The 27,535-nt window shown below is 41.5% G+C and overlaps 1 protein-coding gene across 3 annotated transcripts in view; it reads left to right on the top strand.

The window, feature by feature from the left end:
- The first annotated feature begins 7,885 nt into the window (after positions 1-7,885).
- The window catches only part of MAP2K1 (mitogen-activated protein kinase kinase 1), a 69,713-nt gene continuing 50,063 nt past the window's right edge, over positions 7,886-27,535 (top strand). Inside the window, exons 1-2 of one of the 3 annotated variants that reach the window (XM_030577055.1) lie at positions 7,886-8,256; positions 20,114-20,140. In XM_030577055.1, the coding sequence (XP_030432915.1) occupies positions 8,177-8,256; positions 20,114-20,140 (107 nt within the window). In that variant the 5' untranslated portion in view covers positions 7,886-8,176. Of the gene's footprint in view, positions 8,257-9,375; positions 9,447-20,113; positions 20,141-27,535 lie in introns of all 3 variants that reach the window. The other 2 variants (XM_030577057.1, XM_030577056.1) reach the window with 2 other exon arrangements.

The following is a 27,535-nucleotide window of genomic DNA, read 5'->3' as shown; positions in this document are numbered from 1 at the left end:
CTTCACCTTAGTATTGTGTTGTTCTTGGAGACCCCTGATAGTCCGAGTCAGTAATTAATTAATTGCTAATTGATTGGTTAATTCAGTAATTAAGGCTGATGGAACCAAATGAAGCAGACTTGCGAGCCAGCACATTAATCAATGATTTGATGGCTCTAAGGTGACCAGATGTCCTGATTTCATAGGGACAGTCCTGATTTTTGGGTCTTATATAGGTTTCTATTACCCCCCACCCCTTTCCCAGTTTTTCACATTTGCTGTCTGGTCACCCTAGATGTCTCCCCCCATAATGTTTGACAGGACCCTGTCAAGGGCATGCCTCCACTAGGAGCCACTGCCCTAGTGCAGCCAGGGGCATGGCTCACTTGCTGGGCTTAGGTCTCTGAAGTTCTGCTATCTAAAACAAATGATCTTATGGAATTACCCATGTCTGTGATGTTTGATGCCACAGGGGGGAGGAAGGGGAGGCTCATAAAGCAGAAGCTAAGGATGGCTCTGTTTTACAGGATTGCCAAACCCAAGCATTCAAAAATTAAAAGACAAGCCTGCCAAAGATCATTAGCGTTGTTCCGTAATACACTGTGGGCTCTTTTTATTTTCCTTCTGGGTTTTGAGCCTTTTGGTCAGTCTCAGGTCATGGTTTCATGCATTTTCCATAAGTTGAGGGCTAGGTATCCACCCCACCCCTAAAAACAAATTACCATATAATTACAGACTTTCAGGACTTGGGACTTTAAGGAATACATAAGTTATTGTGAGAGTTACTGCATCAACTATAATAAAATATAATTGAGCTACACTTCAAAAAACAGGATTGAGACTTTATCATATAGTTTACCATAGGCTGCCTATGTTGCCAGAATCACAAATATAGTCACTTTTCAGTAGGTCTCACAAATGTAAATTGCAAGTGAAAAAATCATTTTCCAGTCTTTCATATTCCCATACAAATATGAGATAAATCTCGACATAGTAAATTTACTTGTCATATTAAGAATAAAATACGTTATAGAAAGTGTATGGCAAGTGACATTGATTGTTTTTCCCGGGGAAATTAATAACTAGCCACATGATGATAAAAATAATACGTTAAAAAAACAAAAAACAAAAAACAGAACTTGCCTGTATTATTGAAAGGTCTTTTGCTTTTTAGCTGTAAATGAGTTATAGATGCTACTTGCTGCCTTCAATATTGAACGGTAGTATTTTGTCTGAAAAAGTGGAGAAAATTAGCAGTGTAGTTTCTATTTCTGAAATTTTCCTTTCCAGTTTTGTTCTCCAGAGCAAACATGACAAACAGCCAGGTTTAATGTATGGCATAAAAATGTAAAAAAATAGAAGGTTTACATTTAAATTATTTCAAAGTTTGTTATTCCAAATTCTACTCTGAATTAATTTAACAACATCAAATATTATACTTTCAAGTTCTTTTTTTTTTTCCTGGTGAAGAATATTGATTTTGTCTATGCTTTTTTTTTTTCTGAAATTGATCCTTTCACCACTAAATAGACTATATACCAGTCAGTCCTACGTAAAGCTGTGCAGGTGCCTGAACAGTAAAATTCACAGATTTATGTATGCAATCTAGTTTTAGAAATTGAGCTAATTTGGTGGTTCAAATTACAGTGTATAAACCACTATTGCGAACTTTGATGGAGGAGAGGAGAAATATATCCTTAAAAGGGCCATATACTCACACTGGATGGTATGTGGGGTGAAGATTATAGTAACCTATTTTTAAAAGTTCTGTAAAAGATCCCTGCAAGACTTCCCTCCGTGTACCTCAGTTTCCCCCATCTATAAAATGGGGTGATACTGAAATCTGTTGCAAAGTGCTTTGATACCTATAAATGAAAAGCACTATAGAAGAACTATTTAATTATTTATTATTTGAATCTTTAATTATCCAAACCCATTAACTATCCCCATTATATTTGTGTATTTGAGGTTGTATTGTATAGTCAAAGGAGAAGGAGTGAAGTGCAAACACATATACATTATACAGTATAATAACAAATGCACCAAGAGTTAAGGTTGTGGAAGGAAGAAATAATTTGCAAAGTGCTAGCAAAACACACACATCTGATGCTCCAATGCATAGTACAAACATTACTGTCCTGCAGACTCACAGGTCAACAGCAACAGAGTCCTGATGACTACTGATCATCTTTGCACAATTGAGAAGTTGAGTGGTTTATTTCACAAAGCCTTCAGCCTTTGTTCCATATAAGTCCCTGTGCATGCATGGGGTGGATGGAGATGATACCCATTGGCAATGCTTTCAAATACTCAGGTCTTATCTCTACTAGGAAAACAAAGATTTTTTACCACATTAGTTAACTTGGTAAAATCCCAATGTAGGCAAAGCAGTTGTTTTCATATATACTAGCTAGTGAAGTAAACCCAGATTCCTTGGTAGACCTGCTCAGGCATGTTAAACTATAAACTGCCATTTCCACACTAGGATTATTCCAAGCATTAGTTACCACATTAGCTAAGCTTACACATGGTTAAAAACTACCTTTTTACATAATGTGGAAAACGCCCTCAGGTTTCTGGGCAGATTTGATGGCATGGTCTGGTACAACTTGGTGCATATTTTAATATCTTACTAACCTTTTTCCACAGAAACCATAATATGGCCCTTTGTTTACCTTGGTTATTAAAACAGGCAGCAGGGACACCTGCCAGCTCACTCTATTTTGGAGGCATAGTCCTTACTTTCATTAATGTCCATTTTCTATACATGCCCTATTTATATATTTTTTTAAATATTGGTAAACACGCCCATTTGTACTTTGGCTTTTTTAAGAGTTCTCATATACTTCTATCATAAACATTTTCTTCAAACTCTATCATTTTTCCTACATGTTAAAGGTTTATTTAAAAAAAAACAGACACATATATGAAAAACATTAAAAATTTATATAATTTTAGTTTATGTTTTAAGAAAAAATGCATTTTAAAATCTGTTGGAGTTTTTTCAGAAACGGTTAGCAGATTTGGGGTCAATTCCGATTGCAGTTACACTGATGGAAATTGATTAATTTTAGTCTAACTGGTCTAAGAGTGACTTTGTGGTGCCAGATTCTGCTCTCAACACTGCTGTAAATCTGGAGCAACTCTTCTGAAGATAGATTAGTGTAAATTCAGAGTGAAATCTAGTCTATTGTATGTCTAACAGAATTTAAAGTTTCAGTGACTTTTAGCATTAGGCCTAACAGACTGGTTTAGCTAAATATTTTTGCTAATTACTTGACTATTGATATCTTGGTAAATTAGAGAACAATTCTTCAAACTTTTACTCCCATGAGCATTTTTATGCTAGAAATTTGGGATTATGTATCCGAGTGAAGATTTACAAGTCTGGACCCTCATTTATTGCATTTTTTAATGTAATTAACAAGTAAAAGTTAATAAATTGGTCTTGTTCCTGTAATCAGATCAGTGCAGAGTCCTATTGCCTTAAATGAGACTCTGTGAAAAAATAATGGCCAGCCTATGCAGATCAGATTGCAGAATCTGGGACACTGTTTTTAATAACTTGATATCTACATGCCATAATATTATTTTATTTGTATATTCAGTCAATTCAGAATATATTTATTTTCTCATTTTAATACAAAGTGGCATATTATAGACCTTAAAAGATATAGGATTAATAAAACACATTTTCCTATTGCTTTACAATATTTCAGATTTGTGTTTGCAGTACAAGTATAGATTTTACCACAGGAGGGAGCTGTCTCTTACTCAGATATTATCAGTTACTTGGGCCTGGGGAGAAGCTATATGTTTGATGATCAGACCTGTGAAAATGATAAGATAATTTTACCTTTTGTAGTTTAAAAAGGGTAGGTAGCTAGAAGTGATATAATAAATTATTTTGTTATACAAAAACAAACAACACTGAAGCGAGAAAGTAATTCAAACACTAGGAGAAATTCTGCACCTGACAGAAAAAAATATTTCCTCTTTGCACAATTAATTTTGTTTAAATAACCTTAATAAGCCAGGTGATTCTAGAGAAGAAGATAGAAAAGAACTCCAGTGGAGAAAAAAGCAGCAGACTTTTAAAATTGCATTGGCAAATTTGTGGGACCATAATTAGGGCAGGCAGTCACTACAATTGCATGTGCAATAGCAGTATTTGTGTATGCAATCAAGTTAGATATCTAAGTGTTCTGAAATTATCATAATTGATATCAGTGGTTAATTGTGCATGTAATTGGATATGCACAGTTAAAAAGATCTGGCTAATTTTAAAGTAATTTTTGGTGCTTGGTGAACAAATAATTTTTGATATTCATTGCATAATGAAGATTAAGTAAAAGATTTAAACAAAATAAGACGGTGTTAAAGCAATACATTTTCATAAGCAAATTTAAAGTGGAATAAATGGGTGCTGTAGAGAGAAGCTCTGGAGGATAAGAAAAAGGATTTGGAAAATAAAATGATAGCTCATGTATTATCAGAAGAAAAAGACACCCTAAAATGGAGGCGCTTCTAGAAACTAAGAGCTGTTTTCTGGTTATATGAAAAAATAAGTTTCATAACAAAAGAAAAGCTAACAGCCACAGTGAGAAATGGCTACATCAATTTCTTGTGACAGATAAATCCACTTCTATTCTAGAAAGAATTCTGTCAAGTGGGTTATCAATGGTAAGCATATCCCATTCATGTTGAGGAAGTCTTTCTAGGCTATGGCTACACTGGCGCTTTACAGCGCTGCAACTTTCTCACTCACGGTTGTGAAAAAAACACACCCCTGAGCGCTGCAAGATACAGCGCTGTAAAGTGCCAGTGTAAACAGTGCCGCAGTGCTGGGAGCGCGGCTCCCAGCGTTGCAAGCTAAACCCCATAAGGAGGTGGAGTAGGTAGAGCACTGGGAGAGCTCTCTCCCAGCGCTGGCGCAGCGACTACACTCACACTTCAAAGCACTGCCGCAGCAGCGTTCCCAAAGCCCATTGTTGGCAAAGGAAAGACTCCCACAGACAAGTGGGACTAAATGGCAGAATAAATGACCACACTGGGCTACTGCCATTCACTACAAAATTAGAGAGTTGGGGAAAAAATTGAAGGTGTTAAGTGCAATTTAAACAATATTTGTGGTGGTGACAGCTCATGCTTGTTTCTTCACAGCAGGGAAAGATTACAAGTTTTCTATTCTTCAGCACTGCTTTTGCAGCCCGGTTGTGCTTTACTTTCTGCATTTATCTAAGTGCAGGCGATGGGGGGGTGCGTGTGTGGAAATCAGTTCTACAACTTTTAATTCATTTCACTTTCAACGTCCTAGTGCTCCAATGTTTGGGTTTCAAACACTGCACAGGAATCTTTGTTTAAGAACTATTTCCAGTCAGATACATAGCCTTTTAGAAAGATTTTGGAACCTTTTGTAGTCTATGGTTTTATAACTTAGGTTTGTTTTTGTTTTAATTAAGTTATAAATGCTGGAACTAGGGGTACTGGGGGTGCAGCACCTCCTGGCTTCAAGTGGTTTCCATCATATACAGGAACAGCACAATGTCTGCATGATATCTAGATTATTCTTGGCCATAATATTTTTGGAGATCTTTCTAATTCATCATGAAATAAATGTTCAGATTATGTGTTGTAACTTGGTCTTTCACCACTAACATAAAGGAGCTGAATTACAGGGGTTAAGATTAACATTTTAAAGTTTGTCAAGGGGGAAAGTAGCATTAGAGAGAAAGTATGTGCATTAATTAACAGATGGGAGGGTGGGTGAAATTAATGATGGCTCAAAAGTAGATGAGGTATCAAACTTTAAAAAAAAATCTCTTAAAAAGTTACTATATAATTAAATGATGGATGTTAGCAGCATGGATTTGTAATACATTTTGGCAGCCAAATCTTACAAATTGTTCAGATTGGCTTGGGTTTATGTGCACTGAAGGCTTACAAATAGTTATGATAAATACAAAGGATTAAGTTGGAAGGATCTGAGAAAGTAACTGAATTCACCGATGGTGCTCAAGTTTCTGAGACTCTGCCACCTTCAGAAAATATTAAAGAGTAAGTAAACAGGAGCTAAGTTTACTTACCAGCTGGATGAGAAGGACATACAGCACAGCAGACATACATCTGTAAAATGGCTGCATAAGGGCAGCAGTTGCTTGTATCTGCACAAAGACCAGGAGTGCCTCAAAAGCTGTTCTGGGAAAAAGGTCCTAGGAAAGTGCCACCCTGAAGAAATTTGTAAGATGAAGGCATTCACAGAGGAATCAGCATTTGTATGTAACAACCTGAAGAGCCCTACCTAGTAACCTGACCCAAAGTCCATTGTAGGCAAAGGAAAGACTCCCACAGACAAGTGGGACTAAATGGCCACACTGGGGTATTGCCATTCCCCAAAATATTGCAGAATTGGAAAGAAAAAAACCGGAAAGCTTTAAGGGTGATTTAAGCAATATTTGTGGTGTGACACCTCATATTGGTTTCTTGACAGCAGGGAAAGATCGCAGGTGGTCATTCTTCAGCATTGCTTTTGCAGCCTGAAACTTGGTCTGGCTGTGGGGATCATTATGCCCTGAATGCGTGTGGGGCAGCAGCTCCCCTGCCTGAGCAGCCTTGTGTCTACCGATGTCACAAGGGGCTTGCGCCTGCCTTTGTAACATGTCAACCCGTGAAGGTAAGGGGCAGTTGAGTCTAGGCAGATCATGATGAAATTTGCAGCAGGCATCCTCTGACCAAGCACAGAGGTTCCTTCCCCTGACCACTCCCTGAGCATGTTTGTTCAATGAAAAGAATGAGTTTGAAAAAAGTGCTACAGAAGCTCCCAGCCCTGCTATTGGCTCTGCCAAATACACCTCTGCATTCGTATTGGCTGAGCAAAGAATAGCCAGCCCAGGGAGGGGAGGTGGGTGGGCACAAAGCCCGCCCATGTCTAAAGGCCCCTCCCCTAGCCTTGCAGGAGGGAGCCCTGGACCTGAGTATGGGGGACAATAATGAATAGTAGGGTTAGGAGTGAAGGTCACACGCTAAGAACTAGGGATCCAGAGGGGGAGACTGAGCAGAGAACCCCAGACAAGGGCGGGGGGAGAAAAGAGACTTTGAAGCAGCTTGGCTCTGGCTGGGGGTGAGGTGGGGTGGGACACTCCGCCAAGCTTCCCCTGCTGGCTGGAGTGGGGAGGGGGAAGAGAAGTAAGCGAGGCCAGCAACGTGACTGCCGTCGCCTGTGTGTTTTGCTTTTGCTGCTGCAGTTCATGCCAATCAAGAGATGGAACCAGTATGTCGGGAGGTCGGAGTCTAACCTGGCTCCTGATTTCATGACGGCCCCAGGAGCCCAGCAGGAGTTTGCATTGGCTGGGCCTTTTGTTCTGCGCCAGGAGTGTTGCTTGCTGCTCTCACTCCCGGTTGGGGAAGGAAGGGGGCAGAGGAGCAAGCAGCGTCTCCCAACGAAACTCGGGGAGGGGACTGTAGCTCCTTCCACCCTCCCCAAATGGCGCCGGAGGCTAACAGGACTGGGGTGTGGGTGAAGACTCCAATCCCTTAGTTCCTGCAGACTAGGGGCTCTGTCCGAGAGGGTCCAGTGCCACGGGAAACGGGAGAGAAGCGGCGCTGCACTGGATGCGCTAGTGGGAAGGAAGGGAGAGAAACCCTGAGCTCTGTGGCCTGGCCGTAGCAGGCCGGGATCCGGAGCAGAGGGGCGCCCTGGAGCCCCAGGCCAGCATTTTCCCGGTTCCCAAAGGAAAGCGTGCCTTGCTCTCCACAGCTACGCAGGCGCCAGGCTCCCCCGGGCACTGGGAGGGGAACTAAGGGCAAAGGCCAGGGTAAGGGCAGGGGCTTCCATTCAGCTTCACTTCCCAGTGCCCATGCTCAGCCGCGCCACGCTTGCGCACTGGGGGCGCCCGAGGAGTTCGCACATGCGCAGTCGCGGAAAGGGACACATTTTGAGAGCGGGCAGTGGTTGCTACCACGGTGCGGCTCGGGGAACTCCTCGCTGCTCACTCGGGGAGTGGCCCCTGGCGCTGGTGGACCAGGAGCAGCTAGGAGCGTCCCTTAACTCTGCTTAGCTGGGGAGAGCCCGCTGGCGGGTAGGAGCGGGAACTGCCGGAGGAGCCCCAAACTCTGCCTGGCGGGAGGGAGCCCCCTGGAGCTGGCCGGAGCAGGAAGGGGATTTTCGGAAGTTTAAACTCCATTATTCCTATTTAAAATGCCTAGAAAGAAGCCTGTACCCATTCAGCTGAACCCGACTCCAGATAGCTCCACCATCAATGGGACCAGCACTGCAGAGTGAGTACCGCCTCTCTGGGGTTTGGGTGTTACTTCTGTCTTGGAGTGGAGAGGGAGGATAGGGGTGGTGAAGTTAAAACACACTGTTTGCTCTACTGCTATGTCTATGGGGACTGTGCTCCTAAATCTCTGATAATGGGAAACGTTATTCCTGCACACTCTTTAGGACTCTAGCAATGCAAAGTGAGCGGATGTTATTTTACAGGAACTCCTCAATCTCGGTTAAAAAAAAATGCACACAGCAAGTGTTAAAGGGTACTGTCAACATGATTTAAAAAACCAAACACCTACCGTTTAAAAAAAACCACCAAAACCACAGGTTCTGTTAGAGCAGCCTTTTATCATGGCCTAATTAAAAAAAAAATCAATTTTTTTCCTCCCTTGCTGATATGTCTTTTTTCAGAAAGGACAGTGTATCAGGCAACACAATTTTGTCAGAGATGCATAAAGTAAAACAAGATGAAAAAAATTGAGAAAATATTTTATAATTTAAGTTACAAGTTTGTAATTCTAGTAGATACAAAATTTTCAGATGGAAATGGAAATGTGATTTTCAAGTTAATGGTATCGTTTTAATGTATATACTGTAGAATAAGTACTTAACAAATGTCAAGTACATTTTTCTTTTCTAATAGGAAAATTTTATATATGTAGGAAAAGTAAGTTGCACTGGAAATCGGAGTATCATTTCCCCTCTTTTATTCTATGATAGACTGCAGTCCATTTTAGTAAATCTGTCTTTCGGTCACCTCAGCTGTCATATTTGGTTAAAAATAATACTATTGTGGAAAGTAGATACTACATCTGAGCTTTCCTGGGTATAATGAAAACATTGCAGGGGGAAAAAAAAATCAGGAGGGAAATAGCTATACATGGTGGAAAGGAAGGTCTGACTAACAGATTTTGATTCTTCATTTAACAACAACAAAGATTGAAATCCTTCAACCGTTACACTTTAATTATGGGTTACCTGTGAATTTATGGGTAAGGAAACATGTTTGCTTGAGAAGCCTGTATTTAAACAATCTGTTGTGGTAAATAAATAAATAAAAATGAAGTATTACAAAAAGTTTGCTAAAGACAACAGGTTTGCACTCATCACTTCATTCTTAACCTCAGGTTATGAGAGAGATAAATGGAGGTTTGAAATACCTACATTCCCTGGAATCACAGGTTGCTGTCCCAGAAAGGTCAGTTCAGCCCCTCTGCTTTCTTAGGCAGATAAAATGAAGTTTGTGGGTGGGTTTTTCAGAGGATACCTGAAATGGAGGTCCTGTTAGTCATCTGGGGCTGACGCCCACAATTGGTGACAGGTTTTCAAATGAGCTCAGCTTCCATGGTTACCCATATAATACTCCGATTTTCAAAACTACGTAGCAGCCAGTAGCTCCCATTGTGACATTTATAACCAGTTTTTCAGAAGCATTTAGTATGCATTGTGCTGATCTTTTTAAAAAAAATCTAACGAACTACTTTGGTGCCTAAATGGGAGCTGACTTCTTCTGAAAATCTGTCTTGGACAGCAGGTGCAGAGCTCTTCTGAGAATTCTGGCCTAAGTGTCACATGGGGTTCGCCCTGGATTGCTTGGTAAAGATTAATATAATTATATTTATGTAACATTTCCTGTTGAAGGACCTTCATGGTGGCTAAAAAATTATAATTTGCTGTAACATTACACATCTGTGAGAGGTGGATATCGTTATCCCCATTTTACAGAGGAGAAGCTGAGGCACAGGTAAATGTTTGTTTTTTTTATTTTGATACCTAAAATTAAAAAGCACCTATTAATTGCATCTCACCAGTATTCCTACTTTCAAGGGATGTTACTCCTTTTAGTTGCAAATTTCCATATAACATTGTATTCAGATTTGGAGTCCCCTCACTTCTCTTGTTGCAAGTTATTTACATCAGAGAAAAAGAGTTATGAAACTAAGGTTATACAGATAATGTTGTTTACACTAAAGATCTGGACCTCACTGGATTTTCAGTTTCTTGTAGTAATAATTGTGTGTCCCCTCCCCCCATTTTGGATCTCTGTTATATGTTGCATCTCATATTTAAGCCTTGGGAGGTTAAGAGGTATACTAGGTGCTTTTGATGGCACAATTAATATAAAGAGCAAATCCAGCAACCTGCCCATACTTACACAGAAAGAATTAACCAATCAAAAATACTCAATTCTCCCAACAAATACTAACCCTCATTGTGGTACTTCCTGTGTGACTTTTGATGCATGAGGCAGAGCTGGGAATGAATCCCAAATCTTACTCCATTTCTATGACTTATGAGACCATATTATACTTCCTTTTGCTTTCTACCCCTTCCTTTCCAAGTTCTGCCATGTCATGATTGGTTAATGCCTGCTTTCTACTGCAGCAGAGTTGCCTGAATTTCGGTAGTGCTGTATGCATATCACTAGTAACGTTTTGGGGATTCTATGGGAAGAGAAGTGTTATGTATTTGTAAGATTATTACCTTTTTGACAGTTAATTTGCTAGTTTTATGCAGTCCCGGACTATTCAGTTGCTGGTCATTTGAGCCCCTAGTAGTTACTCCTTTGCTGGCCTTGTACACATACTTGCCAGTCTAGTGCCATTGTCCTGGTTGTTCCTGGATTCTCTTTCTCTCACTTGTTGTATTGTATAGTGAAGTTTTTAAAATATATATACTGCAGAGCCTGATTATCATTTACACTAATGCCCCTTTACAATACCAGTGGTATAAAAGTGGCTTTAGTGTAGTGGACATTAAGGATATGTACACTGAACATTTAAGCCCCTGAATTCCTGGGGCTGTTGCCTACAACCAGTGCTTCATTCCCCATTATGTGGATTGTTTGTTTTAATCATTCACCCAGACTATTTCAGATTCATCTGGGGCTCCCCAATGCACTTGTCAGCCCACCAAATACTATGAAAACTTGGTGCAGGTCCTCTGCCAAATTGTTCACTTTTATTTTTAACACTACCCCGAAGAACAGTCTCATAGGAGGGAGGATTGCACCACTGCTGTACTCTTTGCATCCACTGCTACCCGAGGGAGTAGCTACACCACAGTGGAACTTTGTGCAGTACTGACCTGATTCATGTTAGTTTTATTGTAATGCTGCTGCAAGTGGGGAGCACGGATTAAATAGAGGGCAACAAGCAAACGGAAAATAAGTAAACTAACTAATCAGAGTGGAAATAATTTTTCTTTCTCCTACTAAGCTATTTGTGATAATTCATTGGCTTGATAGCCAGAAGAAACAAGGAAACAATGTCAGTTTTTCATTCCCCTAAAACTTCTGCATACCCTTCCTACATTTGAAACTTTGGAAGTGTTCCAGGTCCATGTGAGGTTCAGTATGCCCATTCTTAAGGCCAAGCTGGATCGAGCATCCTAGACAACCTATTCAGTGAAATAGAGAGAGTAGTTTTAGAGATAATACTTCTTTCTATTCTAATAAAGTTTCTTGTTTATTGTTAGAAGAAAGCGACTCCATGTGATTCCTAGGCTGTGTCTTCACTCCAAAAAACAAAGTGTGTTTTTTTTAATATTGAGATGTAAATTCTAGTGGAGCCAAGGCACAGGTAGTTTTTACCTTGATGTAGCTAGTCAAGGTAAACCCCAGGTGAAGGAGCGTAGGGATGACCTCTGCTAGCAGAATTGAGCTAAAAACTACAGTGCCTTGTCTCCACTAGGATTTCATATCGAGATAGGTATCTTGATGTAAAAACACTTTATTTTTCTAGTGAAGACGAAGCCTTCACATGATAGTCCCGTGATGGAAAATATGAAATGAAAGCATAGTATTGTCTTAGAACTCCCAGCTCATGATGTCTCCTGAGCAGTTCTGTCCTTTTAATTTTGCACTGCGTTAATGACTCATCTGAAACACAATAGCAGAAGTCCCAGCACAACTAGCAGCAGCAGCACACTATGGGTAAATCTACACTTAGAGCTAGAGGTGGGATTGCCAGCTTGAGGAGACATACTTGAGCTAGTGTACTAAAATAACATACTTGGGACAGTGCAAGTGATGGAACAGGCTAGCAGCCCTGAGTACATACGTAGGGTCTCTGGTGGTGCATGCTCAGGGCAACTAACCCATCCTACCGCTCACGCTGCCCTAGCTACATTTTATGTCAGGGGTCGGCAACCTTTGGCTCACGGCTCGCCAGAGTAAGCACCCTGGCGGGCCAGGCCAGTTAGTTTACCATCCACATCTGCAGGTTCAGCCGATTGCAGCTCCCACTGGCTGCGGTTTGCTGCTCCAGGCCAATGAGGGTGGCGGGAAGCCGCGGCCAGCATATCCTTCAGCCTGTGCCACTTCCCGCCTCCCCCATTGGCTTGGCGCAGCGAACCGCAGCCAGTGGGAACCGCAATTGGCCAAACCTGCGGACGCGGCAGGTAAACAAACCGGCCTGGCCTGCCAGGATGCTTACCCTGGCAAGCCGCGTGCCAAAGATTGCTGACCCCTGTTTTATATTTCGCATGCTAGCTCAATGAGAGTTAGTGCAAGAATGTCTCCTGGAGCTGGGAATCACACCCCTAACCTCAAGTGTAGATGTACCCTAAGGGCTGACTTACAAACAAGTTTGCACCAATTCATCTAAACTGTTTTCCTAAACCCAATCTAGTTATTTTAGTGCAAGTCTGTGTTTGAATATTTACTTTGGAATAAAAGTGGCTAAAGATGATTTAGTTACACCAAGAAGCAACACCTGTGCAGTGCATAGTGGCTATGAGGAGACTGTTATAGTTACACCCTCCAAGATAATCTTTCACTAATGTTTACTAGGTGTTTTGTCCGGGCTCATTGGAAACGATCAAATAAAAGAATCTGTATAATGTTGGATTATAATTAAAACTGATTAATTCAAGTAAACTCCATAGTTTGTCTAAATATTGTAACAGCCTCAGAAAATTGGGAAAACTTATCTGCAAGAATACCTATTCACAAAAGGATCTGTAAAGGAGAATCTGGATAAACTTGTCGGGTCTAAACTACATGTAAAGAGACTGGTTATAAATGCATATGGCATTAGTAAATCTTCTAAAACCATGTACTAGATTGTTGTAACATTGGTAGTAAGCACTGTCATCTTTTTGCCATTTGAGACAAGTAGGTTAATTTCTCTTTCCCCAAGATGAGTTCTGTTCCTTTGTGAAAATAGCCATTAATCATAGAAATGTAGGGCTAGACAGGGCCTCAAGAGATCATCTAGTCCATCCTCCCCCATCTTGAGGCAGGACCAAGTAGCTATCCAGCAATGTCTGGCATTGCTGAAGTACTTACATTTTTAATTACAGAGGTAGCACTTGAGACCTCTCTAGATTACTGTGCTTGCTTGTCAGACATACCACCAAAATGCCTGCCTACTAATGGGGCAGTTCTAAAGTTTAATTTTTACCTTGATTAAGTCGATAATGGATACTCCCCTTTCTCTGACACTTTAATCTGGACTTGTGTGGAGTGCCTAAAACTGTGAGGCCTTCCTGATGAAACCATAAAAACAATGTAAAGTTTCAATTACAATTGTATTGACACTCATTTGGTATCATTTTTGTGTATTGTATCATACAAAAGTTTTAATTGCATAAGAACAGCCATTCTGGGTCAGACCAATGGTCCCTCTAGCCCAGTATCCTGTCTTCCAAGTGTGGCCAATCCCAGGTGCTTCAGAGAGATGAACAGAACAGGGAATCATCAAGTGATCCATCCTCTGTCATCCACTCCCAGTTTCTGGCAAACAGAAGCTAGGGACACCACCCCTGCCCATCCTGTCTAATAGCCATTGATGGACCGATCCTTCATGAACGTATCTAGTTCTTTTTTAACCCTGTTATAGTTTTGACCTTGACAACATCCCTTGGCAATGAGTGCCACAGGTTGGCTGTGCGTTGTGTGAAGAAGTGCTTTCTTTTGTTTAAACCTGCTGCCTATTAATTTCATTGGATGACCTCTGGTTCTTGTTTTATGGGAAGGAGTATATAACATTTCCTTATTCACTTTCTCCACACCAGTCATGATTTTATAGACCTCAATCATATCCCCCCTTAATATTATTTTTTCCAAGCTGAGAAGTCCCAGTCTTTTTAATCTCTCTTCATACAGAAGTTGTTCCATACCCTTAATCATTTTTGTTGGCCTTCTGTGTACCTTTTCCAATTCTGATATCTTTTTTGAAATGGAGGACCAGATCTGCAGGCAGTATTCAAGATGTGGATGTACCATGGATTTGAGTAGAAATATTATGATATTTTCTTTCTTATCTATCCCTTTCCTTGTGGTTCCTAGCATTCTGTTAGCTTTTTTGACTGCCACTGCAGATTGTGCAGATGTTTTCAGGGAACTATCCTCAATGATTCCAAGATCTCTTCCTTGAGTAGTAACAGCTAATTTAGACCCCATCATTTTATATATATAGTTGGGATTATGTTTTCCAATGTTCATTACTTTGCATTTATCAACGCTGAATTTCATTTGCCATTTTGTTGCCCAGTCACCCAGTTTTGTGTAATCCCTTTGTAACTCTTCATTGTCTGCTTTGGACTTAAAGGTGATTTGAATTGAAATCTCAAGTTAGCTTCTTGTTTTGGTGAAGGATTTGCAGAATATTTAACGTGCAGAAGAATATACTGTATCGGCATCTGAAAGTATGCTGAGCTTCTCCAATTCAAATAAAAGAAATGATCTCTGCGCCAAGAGGATAATTCCAAGTCAATTTCACACATGATGCAACAAGGGGTAACAAGAAAGTAGGGTGAGATATAAAAGAATGGAGAGGGGTGCCATCAATAAAATTGTTATTACTGAACAAGTCTAATGACTGTATGATGAAAAAATATTTTTGAATGAAATAAAAAAGGAATTAATAAGTAGATGATTTAATTCTTGGAGGCATTGTATAAGAAGTAGGTTTTGGGAGGGATTTAAGAGTCTACAAAGCCACTATCTTCTCCTGTCTCAGGAAAGGTGTTTCCTGCATAGAGAATGGCATGGAAAAAAGGCCACAGGTGATTGCGGGCTGTTTCCTACTATGGGGAGATAGACAGACTGAAGCAGTATCAATGCAGCAGGGATCGATTTAGTGGGTCTAGCCTGGTACTCTAGCTCTCCCGGAAGATTAAGGGAAGTTGAGCGGAGAGCATCTTCTGTTGACTCAGCGCATTGAAGATACTGGGGTAAGTCGACGTAGCTTGAGTTAGCACAGGGATAGGCAACTTATGGCACGTGTGCCGAAGGCGGCACACAAGCTGATTTTCAGTGGCACTCACACTGCCTGGGTCCTGGCCACCGGTCTGGAGGGCTCTGCATTTTAATTTAATTTTAAATGAAGCTGCTTAAACATTTTAAAAACCTTATTTACTTTACATACAATGATAGATTAGTTCTATATTATAGACTTATAGAAAGAGACCTTCTAAAAACATTAACATGTATGACTGGCACGCAAAACCTTAAATTAGAGTGAATAAATGAAGACTCGTCACACCACTTCTGAAAGGTTGCCGACCCCTGAGTTAGACTAATTTAGGTCAGCTTACCCCTGTAGTGAAGACAAGCCCTGTGAAAGAAGTAGAGAAATAGGGTATAAAGGATGGCAGTATCATTGAAAATGCAGAGTTGGCAAAGGATGAGATAACTTATATACTTGATCATAAGCTGGTTCGTTTATAAGCCGACCCCCCAAGGTGGATGAGTAAAAATGATTTCTTTTTTTATGACCCATTCAAAAGCTGACCCTATAATTCAGGGGTCAGCAAACTTTGGCTCCCAGGCCATCAGGATAAGCCACTGGCGGGCCCAGATGGCTTGTTTACCTTGAGTGTCTGCAGGCACGGAGGTAAATCTAAGTAAACAGTGTCCCGACTCGCCAGCTGCTTACCCTGAAGGGCCGGGACAGCAAATTGGGGGGGGGGGGAAAGGATTTTTTGGAGGGGAGAAGCTGAGAGTCAGGAGTAACCCCTGCGACCACCCCCATATAACCCCATCCCTAGACCAGGAACTGCACACTCTTCCCATCCCATCCCATCCCATCCCTTCCCACCTTTTCTGGGGAGGGCCAAGGAAGGCTGTCTGTGGCCTGGCTGGAGCTGCTCTGGCAGGCTGGGCAGTGCGGCCGCAGCCTGCTCCGGTAGGCCAGATCAGGCAGTACAGTTGCAGCATGTTCCAGAGGGCTGGGCTGTGCGGCATGGCCGCAGCATGCTTCAGTGCCCTGGCAGTGCAGCCACAGCCCGCTTTGGAGGGCGGGGCTGAGCAGCATGGCTGCAGCCTGCCAACCCTGGAGCTGCAGCTGCTTTGGAGGCTAGGGGGAGAGCAGCGTGGCCAGAAGCGGAGAGACCCACCTCTCCCTCTTTATACCTGTTCATAAACTGACCCCCTTTTTTACTAAAAAAAAATCAGCTTATGAACGAGTAGATACAGTAATCAAATAGTTTATTTTAGTCTTTGTATAATGGATCCAGTCCTTAGTTATATTCAATGCACAATTAAGAGTAATTCCTGAGAAAATTTTGAGTAAAGAAATCTTTGCAGCATTGGGCATATTTTAGCTTCTCCTTGCAGCCCGTTCATTCTGTCAAATGGGATTAAAGAAGCCACTGAGTAGCTGGCACGATCCTCTGCTTACTGTTGCCTGTATTTGATGGCTGGAGAAGAGTTCAGGAAATTATCTCATGCAGCCTTGGCTTGGAATTGAATTCATAATACAATTTGCAAATGAATTATACAGTGACTCATTTCATATGTACCTCACAGGTTTCTCTTAGCCAAAACATCCTGGGCCAAAATCTTCATCAAGAAAACTTTGTGTTATGCCTAATGGAGATAAAAAGGCACCTTGACTCCAAGCAGCACTGCTGTTGTCTCCAAGTCTGTTTTATAACATTCTTTCATTTTTACTCCCGCCGCATTATGATGATTTTTTCTTTTGCCATTGCAAAATGGACCTAAATGAAGAGTGTAACCGAGTTAGATAGATTGGTCTAGATCCTGGCAAATCTGGTCCTCTGAGGAATGATTCCCCCTCTATGTGGGGGAATCATTAAGAAGTGTAGGGCTACCAGTCTTTTTTACCACCATGTCTTTAGGCTTTCTGCAAGTGGCTTTAGACAACATGATTTAAAAAGCAAACAAACCAAAACCCACAGCATTGTCTCAGTAATGCTCCCACTGTGTAGTTTTTTTTTTTAAAAGCTCAGGTTAGAAACAGTCCATACACAGAATTCCCACTGACTTCAATGGGAGCTCTGAGCTTGGAATACTCTACCAGATTAAACTCTAAAGCCTCTGAAAAATGGAATTTTATAATTGAAATAGCTGAATAGCTATCATAGCTATCTTTTATATATACAATTGTAGATTTAAAACTTCTCTCTTAAGAGCTTATGTTAAAAGCCCTCTCCTTGTTCATCCCCCGTTGGTAACAGGTTACCAATCTTTCAAATATGTGTGGTAATTAGTAGACTGGGCATTAAGAGTTCAAGATAATAAAAGGTTCATAGTTAGCTTGGAATTATTAAATAGATCCTTCAAATTCAAATTAAAACCCTACCCAGTTCAAATCTGTGCGTGACTGATATTTTCCTTAATTGCATTGGAAATTTAGTTTTAATAACACTAAAAAAGGATAATATAACATGAATAATCTAATATCAAAATAATGGATATTCAGAATCTGCAACACTATCTTAGTTTTCTCCACTGTGACTGGGTATATGCATTTAAAAAAAACCCCTGATAAGTAAGTATTTCAAACTAATACAAAAATATGCACAAACACTAAACAAATTAAACAAAGCTTACATCATTCATTGCTTCTGATAAAATAAAGTCTATCCATCTGGTAAGGATACAGAAGGATTTTCAGAGGTTTTAAACTGATGTTCCAGCTAGTAGCAAGTCTTATTATACACTTCTGCCTGCGTGACAGCAAAATATCACAATATTTAAAAATGAATTACAGTAAAATCACTTAGACAATTTTGGCTTTGTTTAGTAAGTATAAATAAATTAAGCATCAACAAAACTGTTTTGTTTAGCGAAGTAAGCTACAGTATAATGAACTGGAGTGGGGAAAAAAGCTTGTTAGATCACTTTTAAATTGTCTAGTTACCGTCTAAACATTAAATAAATGTACATAATACCAAATTTGCAAACACTATTATTTGTAAGCTCAAAAACTTGTCTTTTTCACCAACAGATGTTGGTCCAATAGAAGATATTCCCTCTCCCAGCTTGTCTCTATTATCCTGGGACCAACAAGGCTACAGCTATTTCTGAGATACTTTACTGCATTGAGATTAATTGCTTTGTTCTTCTGGATATATACTGAAGTACTGTATAAACATGATTACTTTCATAGTGCATTTCTCTCTAAAAGGCTATTTCTCTTTACATGCAAAATCTGTGGCTTTATTTTAATAAGCAAGGAAAGAGGTAAATTTCTGTTTTAAACAGTTAATATACAGCAATAGAATTAAAAGTGAGTCCAGCATCACAACAGGGATATTATAACAGAGCACCTATAGTTCCATACTGCTACAATCTACTATATCAAAGACCTTTTAAAATATTTTAATTACTTAAACTTTGTATTAATTTGTATAAATACTTAAAAAACCCTAAACAAATAAAAGTTCTACTAGAAATGTAATTGATTCAGTATCATGAGAATAATGGCACAGGTTTCCCACAAGTTAAAATATTGTCCGATTAAGCAGTAAAATAACAAGAATGCTTTTTAGTTTTATTTATTCATTTGTTTTAACAAAACTCAAGTCTTAAAAATATTATCCTTGCTGATCAAAGGACAAATATTCTGAACTCGTTTTAGTCCTCCACAAACGCAGCATACATGTGAAGTGCTGTAACATCTTGAGCTTGGAAATGGTTAAAATCTTAGCAGTATTAAATAGAGATTTTCCTTTTTTAAAGAAAAGTTTACTTCATAATGTACTTCATGCTACAGTTCTATAATCCAGGGTGACTTTGTGTTTTGTTTTTTAGAAATACCACAAAATATTTTTTGTAATTTTGTCATATATATTAAAAGGTCAGATTTGCTTTGTTGTAGACTGCCGAAGGATAAATGGACAAGTGTCTACCATTTCCTGTATAAAGAAAAAAGCTCAAAACCATCGACCAGACAAAATTGATAATCTTTGCTCTTTTTCACGTCTCTACAGGCTCAAGTACCACAGAAAAACGTGTAGGCCTGATTCTCTACTGCTATGCACCTGGTATAGTCATTCACACTTAGGCATAATAAGTCCATAACGCTTCCATTTCCATTTAGTAGCACTTAGAATTTTTGGGGCTCCAAGAACAATACTACCAAAGTTGCTTGAACCCAGTTCTCTGCTGATGCATGCTTGCTGCATCTTTCATTTCTAGTTTTAGTTTTGCTGCTGCTGTTACTGGTAAACATCCATTTGGAAGACATGGGGAACCAGTGTATGCTTGAGTTCCACCCACCGCAGTTCAAGAAAGTGTCGTCCTGCCCATGCAGGAGACAGGAAGCACAGCTAGCCAGAAGCAAAACAGTGTAACTGACTATATGTTAAGTTTATTTGTATACCTGTGATACACACACTGGGGAAAAAAAAAAGTGGGAATTTCTATACATGGAAGAGAGAGAGGTGTTGGTTATAACAGAGTGGGTACCAGATTTTTGGATATGAATGTCATTGTTCTTTTTAAGTCACTCTTTACTGTTGCTAGATGCAACCCTGGGGATTGCCTGGGATTTATAAGGTTTCCAGACTGTACTGCTGTCAGCCAAACATTCCTCTCCTAGGAGGAGCAATAGCTGACAACTTCAGGTTCTAACTTGCAGAATTTTCATTTTGTTTCTCCCCCTCCCACAGGTTTTTCTTTGGAGGGAGCAGTCAGCTGTAAGTGTTTTCTAGATGCATATTGTTTTATCATTGGAATGTCATGACCAAATGATTTCTGTTGTGGTAAATGTTCAATAGTATTAGTTCAGACAAATATTGCTGCTGAGGAGACAGTACATTGGAAGGCACATGCCAGCCGTGCTGCCAGTTGCTGCCCACAGGGAATGAACAACTGTTTTGGAGAAGGGAATAATTTACTGATTAGTAACTTTTCTCAAACATCTGCTAAAGTGGAACCCATTGTTACCCGCAGTCATCCATACAGTCATGCCTGAACAAGAAGACAGTGGATTGCAACAGAACTTCATCTACTGTCAGCTTAATTTATGATCTTGTGCCTATATTTCATCAATTCTGAGACATTCCATCAAGAGAGAGTATGGTGTGATGTCAGTGACCAAATGATACATAGGAAACTAATGTGCAGGAAAGTAGATTATTTTAATTTACCATCTCTGTGGGACTTGTAGCGGAGAAGCTACCATTCTGTCCACCAGATTCTCCATAAAGTAATATCTTTTCTTTTTCCTTCTTATGGCACTTATTTTTTAAAAGACCTTACCAGCAGCATTTTTTCCTGGATTTTTTTAAAGTCTGTTTTGTGCTTCACTGAGGGGGGAGATGGGTATTGTGAGTTTGTCATAACTATAGACAGACTTGTGAACTTTATATCAAAGGGTTGATTTAATCCCAGCAAGCTTTTTGAGGGAGGTTTTTTATTTTTTGTTTTAATTTTATTTCTCTCCTCTGCTCCTGCTCCATTAAGCTGGCTCCAGGTTGTGACAAAGTTCCTGGTGTGTGTGTGTTGCTTCCTTGTTTCCACATATCTAAGGAATGTGTATGAGATTGTGAGTCATGAACTTCTGACTTCTAATCCTGGCTCTGCCATAGACTTTGTGGCCTTAAGCAACTAATTTCATCCCCTTGTGCCTGCTGTGCTCATTTCTGCTATGAAAATAATATTTACCTACCTATCAGGGGAGTTGTTAAAAATGTTTTACAAATCAATTAATCTTCCCATGTAAAAGTGCTGTATCATTTAAATATTATTTGTATGTAAAATATATAGTAACCCAGTAGAAGGGCTATTGTGTGTATTACTTGGAACTGGTAAAGCTGACCGCCAATCAGCTGGTTACATCAGTGGTCCTCAACCTATTTACCGTTATGGGCTGCTGCATATGCAGCTCTCTTTTATGTGAGCCGCATCCACCGAGTATTTATACTATCCATATGGCCCTGAAAATGTCACATGGGCTGCAGCTGTGTGCTAATTGGGCCACAAGTGGCCCCCGGGCTGTGGGTTGAGAACCACTGGATTACACAATTGTGTTTGCAGTAGCTGGGTGGCGCAGCTTTACAATGTATAAATATATTCACTAAGACTGGGTAGAAGCCAGTGGGATACTTTTACATGAGGGATCTGAATATGGGTATCCGGAGAAGAAATGCAAATGCACTAAATCTAGTGATGTATGTATGAAGGCCCATTCTATTTTGAAATGAAAATATAGTTCTGCATCACAGAAATAGATTATTGAATACAAAACTGTTTAGGCTCTAAACAAAGGGAAAGAGAGGTCAGCTGTTCAGTGAAGGTTATTTAGTTGCTAAAGGATTGGACTGTTACCAGAGTACAGAGGGCTTTATATGTTGTTAAGGATTAAACTAAATTTTTAGAAAATGGATAAAGTAGCTTGGAAAAAATCCCTTGTGTTTTTGGTGTTGTTTTTTTTTTAATTTTATTTTTTTTTGTATAGTGTTTTCTTTTATGTGTATTGTTGGTAACTTGGAGACTGGGGAAAAAATCAATGATTTTTTTTTTAAATTGGAATTTACCTTGATTACAGGTAGGCACTATTATTATTTTATTAATGACTAACATCATGTGAAGTGAAATTTTGCTTGTTTTTCGAGACATTTGAACCAGATTTAAAGCACCCTCAAACTTTAGGGAAATTCAGACCCAGATCTGGATCTCACCTCTATTATAAACTAAATGGTGGATTTTTCTGGTCATGTCAACTGTAAGTTAATGTTTACTATTAGTACCTCATGATGTATTGTATGCCATGGAAGTATCGGACTGTTGTTAGTCACTCTTCAAAGCTTTCTGGATATAGTACTTGCTGTAAAAAGTTTGAAAACCTGTAGGTCCCTTATATTCCATCCTAATGAAAAGTCCCACAGAATGACTGGCAAACTGTAACATGTATTTTTACTGATGAGGGGCAGTCTATGTATCTAGAAGAATTTCCAAAGAACCCTTTAAGCCTATTCAAGGGACACAGGGTGAATGCTTTAAAAAGCATTCCTTACGTGTTTTGGTAATCACTCTGTATTAGAACTGAAATAATTTTGAAAATCTAACGTTTGCTTTCTCTGAATGTTTGTCTGTCATTCAGATCATGTGACTGGCATGCAGAAGTTCTAATTAGATATATCCACATGTGTTCTGGACGCGGAAGTTGTTTGTGACATGCAGTTTTTGTCAACAGATTTGTATTAGATGGTTACTTGTCAGAAACTGGATCAGAATACATTAAAGATTTTTTTATAGACGTTTATTCCAATTGCAACTGAGTAGGAATAAGTGCCACACCAAAGACATATCTACATGGAAACATACAGGAAAGTTAAGGTGAATCAACTGAAAATGTGAAGTCAGTGCACATAAATTTAAAAATTAGTTTAACCCTAGTTTGCTGTAACTTTGAACTAAGGACGTAGATGCCTGTCTAAAGTGCATTAAATCCTCAAGGGGATGCTCTCAGTGTATGTACATTGAATTCATACCTTTGATTTGCCTTAACTTTCTTGTGTCCCTTTGTAGACAACCCTTCACAGTGGTGTACACCTTTGACAATAAGATCATTAGTTTAATTCAAGAAGAGTCTGCAGCAACAATAGTTTCCATGTACTCTGCACCTTGGGATCAAGTTATTTTTCTTCTTGGTATAGTTTTCCAAAGATGAGATATGGGTAACTGTCATCACTCAACAAAATCTGTATGAAAGCTGAAGCAAGTTTTTAAAAAATGGGAAACATGTAGCTAGCTTGAAGTAGTAACTTTATGGCTTAGCCTATGCTTAAAAGTGAGGTCAGCATAGCTGTGTCAGTCAGGGGTGTGAGAAATACACACCTTGGAGTGCCACATCTATGCCAACCTAACGGTGATGTGGATACAGCTGAGTCTATGGTAGAATGCTTCCATCAGTGTAGCTGTTGTGTCTCAGGAGGTGGTCATACAATGACAAACCCCTTTGTCAGAGTATACTTTGTCTACAGTGATCTCGCTATACCAATACAGTCTCCATAGTGTAGACATACCCTCTAAAACAAAACAAACTGTATCTGTTGTCTGAAACAGTTGTGAATTGTGTGTGAGCTGCCCACAACTGAGTCATTTAACTACAATTTCAGTCTTAGTTGAGTAAGACAACATCTTGATTATCATATGCAATGATAAAATGATTTAGCTAATGCCTTTAGTGCTGAATACTCCATGATTAGCAGCATGTTCAGAACATTCCTCTTCTCTAGACATGTTTTAATTAAATTTCTAAATTTACCCTTTTTAAACCTCAGTTGGTAAGAGAGGCTAATTGAAACCAGTATTTCGCTCCACTGTTTAAATAAGACTCTTGAGATATTTCAGAGAGTCTGGAAAACATGCCATCCTAAGCCCTTGTATGCAGTGTAGTTGTAGCTGTGACAGTCCCAGGATATTAGAGAGACAAGGTGGCTGAGGTAATATCTTTTATTGGACCAACTTCTGTTGGTGAGAGAGACAAGCTTTTGAGCCACACAGAGCTCAAAGTAGGTCCTGAAGAAGAGCACTGTGTGGCTTGAAAGCTTGTCTCTCTCGCCAACAGAAGTTAGTCCAGTAAAAGAGATTACCTTGCCCACTTTGTCATTCTGAGCTCTTGACAGTTTTTTTTCCACTGACCAGCTTTTTTTGCAGTCTGTAGTCTGCTAGCAGAAAACCACAGGGCCTGACTTTCAGAGGTGCTGAATACCCATAATTCCCATCTACTTCAGTTGGAATGATGGATGCTGAAAACACCTGCAAATCAGGCAATTGGATTTTCTGTGCTAGTAAGCACTGCACTCTCACACTCCAGCTCTTTCTTTATAGAAAGACAGGAGAGTTTACTGTAACTTGAAATCTAGGACAACTGTATTTTAAATTCTGTGACATGCCTCTTTGCCCAAAAGCTATCCCCATCATTACCATCTCAATCTGTATCTCCTGTTCTTATATAGAGAATATATGTACAGAGATTAATAATACAGTGGAAAAACAGGACCTCTGCAAGCACAAATAGATGGTTGGTGCTTACAGCCTGCTACTGTAATTTCTGAGAGATGTTTACCTTCTATTGCAGTACTGTTTCTTTTAATCCATTATGTAGGTATATGCTTCTGTCTATAAGCAAGACCTAAATTGTCCGTTTCAAGATTCCTGTTGATTATGATGGAAGAGAATGCATTTCCTTTGTCAGTTATTTCTGAATTCTTACTGAGCTTTCAGTATCTTTTTGTTGTTATCGTTGTTTTAACCTCTGATTGAAACCCTTGTTTATAGCAAACTTGAGTCTGGCGGTAAGGTCTCCCCGTGGAGGTCTTGTTAATTGGGCCTTAGCAACTAATCAAATTGTCGGTTTTTGCACCACCATCAGTCCCCTTGGCTTCCCTTCTTCCTATGATCTGCTCCAGTGTCTGTTTTGCTTCAGTTCAGTTCATACATGTTACTTGAGACTGCCTGCTTGAAAAGCTTATGTTCTTCTTCGAGTGATTGCTCATATCCATTCCAGTTAGGTGTGTGCGCCGCGTGTGCACATTCGTCAGAAAACTTTTACCCTAGCAACTCAGTGGGCCGGCAGGTCGCCCCCTAGAGTGGCGCCGTCATGGTGCTCGATATATACCCCTGCCGGCCCACCCGCTCCTCAGTTCCTTCTTACCGCCCGTGTCGGTCGTTGGAACAGTGGAGCGCGGCTTAGCTGACCTCCACTTCCCTAGCTACTCGTAATTCTCGTATATAGTTATGCAGTTATAATCCTTTTATATATATATTTGTATAGTTAGTTTAGTAATAGTTAGCGGGGTTCAGGAAGTAGCCCCTTTCCTGCACCCGGTGCCGGAGCCCATGCACGGCTCACCGGTTTTAAAATGGGCTCGGCCTGCCAGAAGCTGATGCCGAAGGGAGATCCACGACTCCTGTTTGAAGTGCCTCAGGGACTTTCACTTACCCCTCCACCTTTGGCACCGAGTGATGATCAAGCGGCTGGCAGAAGCGCCTCCTCGGCACCAGACCCCGCCGGTACTGCCAAGGCCTTTCGGCACCGGCCGTCGCCGGCACCGAAGTCAACTTGGCACCGCTCCCTTCCTCCGAGGTCGAGAGAGCCTACAATTCCTGCTGGTGCCTGACGGCTCCCCAGCACGCACCGTGGTTGAGCCCCCTGCTCCTGCTGCTTCCGTGCCACCCGCATCGCAGCCAGAGAGCTCGTCTAAGTCGGATTGCCCGACACCAGCACCTGCTGAGGCACCGACGACGTCGGCACCGTCGATCCCGGTCCCACAAGGGCCGTCGAATCCGGTGCCTGATGGCTCCCCGGCACGTGCCGTGGTTGAGCTTACTGCTCCTGCTGCTTCCGTGCCAATGGCACCGCAGCCAGAGAGCTCGTCTAAGTCGGATCGCCCGGCACCGACACCTACTGAAGCTCTGACGACCTCGGTACCGTCGATCCCGGTCCCACGAGAGCCGTTGAATCCGGTGCCTGACAGCTCCCCAGTATGCACTGTGGTTGAGCCTGCTGTTCCCTCCACGCCGGAGACATTACCAACGGCGAGGGATCTCATTGCCATGACAGAGTTGATGCTGCCTGACCCCGGCACCGCTGGTGCGGGTAATACAGTCTCTTCATATGACCGTCCTCTGTCAGCACAGCAGAGCGGCACCGTTCATGATCACGGTCCCGCAGACGCTCCAGGTCCCGTCAGCACACCCGACACCACTTGCAGTCCTGGTGCTGTTTTCCTCATCGGTACTGGTCGCACTCGCCGCACCGGTCGGTATCCCGTTCGCCGACCGCTACTATCGGCACCTTTCCGACTCCCGGCACCGCGACAGGTACCGTGACTCCCGTAGCCTCTCCCCGAGCCTCGAGATCTCTGTCAACCTCCCGGCACCGTTCTGGTTGCAGGTCTGGATCTCGTTCCAGGTATCGGTACGCCTCCCGGTGCCGGTCTCCGGTGCCGAGTTGGGCAAGGTCCGATAGAGTCAGAGACTCTGCCCCTGCCTTTTTTTAGTACCTCCATGGCCATCCAGACGCGCATCTGTGTCATCCCACATGCGCAGATCTTATGCTCAGGACCACGATTCTGATACGCCCCCCGACAACCTGAGGTGGAGGAGGTCCCAGAGGTAGAGGACCTGGTATGGTGCCCTCTAAGGGGCACGACTACTCGTCTGTCCGCTCTCCTCTCTGCTCACTAGTCTTTCAGTCTGTTAAGGAGAGGTATTGGGATGGCCAGCGGGCGCCAGCCCCGAAACCGAAGGAGGCTTGGCGAATGAACCTACTTGGCCGCCAGGTGTACTCTGCAGAGGCCCTGCAGCTCTGGGTAGCAAAGCAACAAGCCTTGCTTAGCTGCTATAATTATAGCACCTGGGTGAAGGTAGTTTTAGTTTATGGAGTTTCTCCCTCAAAACTCCCGCCAAGAGTTCGCTGCCGTCTTGGAGGACGGGGGAAAAAGGTACCCAGAGCCGTCCCTCCAGGCCTCGTTGGACGCAGCAGACTCAGCAGCCAGGACTCTGGCCTTTGGTGTCACCATGAGGTGCATCTCATGGCTTCAGGTTTCAAACCTCCGGCCGGAGCTGCAGTATGCCATTCAGGACTTACCCTTTGTTGGTAAAGACCTCTTCGTGGCAAAGACAGCCCCAGGCTGCGAAGCCTGATGGACAATAGGGTCCTAATGCGCACTCTCAGCATGCATATGCCAGCGACCAAACGCAGGCCTTTCTGTCCCCAGCCGCCATCCTCTGTGCCTAGCCAGAGACAGGACTTTGGCAAACGGTGAGGCCAAGGTGGTCGCAGACAAACGTCAGGACCCCTAAAGAGCCAAGGTCAAGGTCCCTCGCAATTACCACTGGGACCAAAGACGAACCTTCCAAGGTGTGCCTGAGGGCGGTGTACCAGTCGCAGGCCGGGATCCCAATCCCGCTTTCTCCTGGCGTGGCCCCAGTTAATTTCAGATCGCTGGGTCCTGCCCACAGTGGAGCATGGGTACCACCTCTAATTTGTTCCAACCCTGTCCCCCTTCAGGGACCCCTCTCACGAGCAATTCCTCGTACAAGAGGTGCAGACGCCGACGGACGAAAGGGGCAAGGGG

Source organism: Gopherus evgoodei, chromosome 10 (assembly GCF_007399415.2).
Source record: "Gopherus evgoodei ecotype Sinaloan lineage chromosome 10, rGopEvg1_v1.p, whole genome shotgun sequence".
Lineage (NCBI taxonomy): Eukaryota > Metazoa > Chordata > Testudines > Testudinidae > Gopherus > Gopherus evgoodei.
This window is presented reverse-complemented; position numbering and strand designations above follow the sequence as displayed.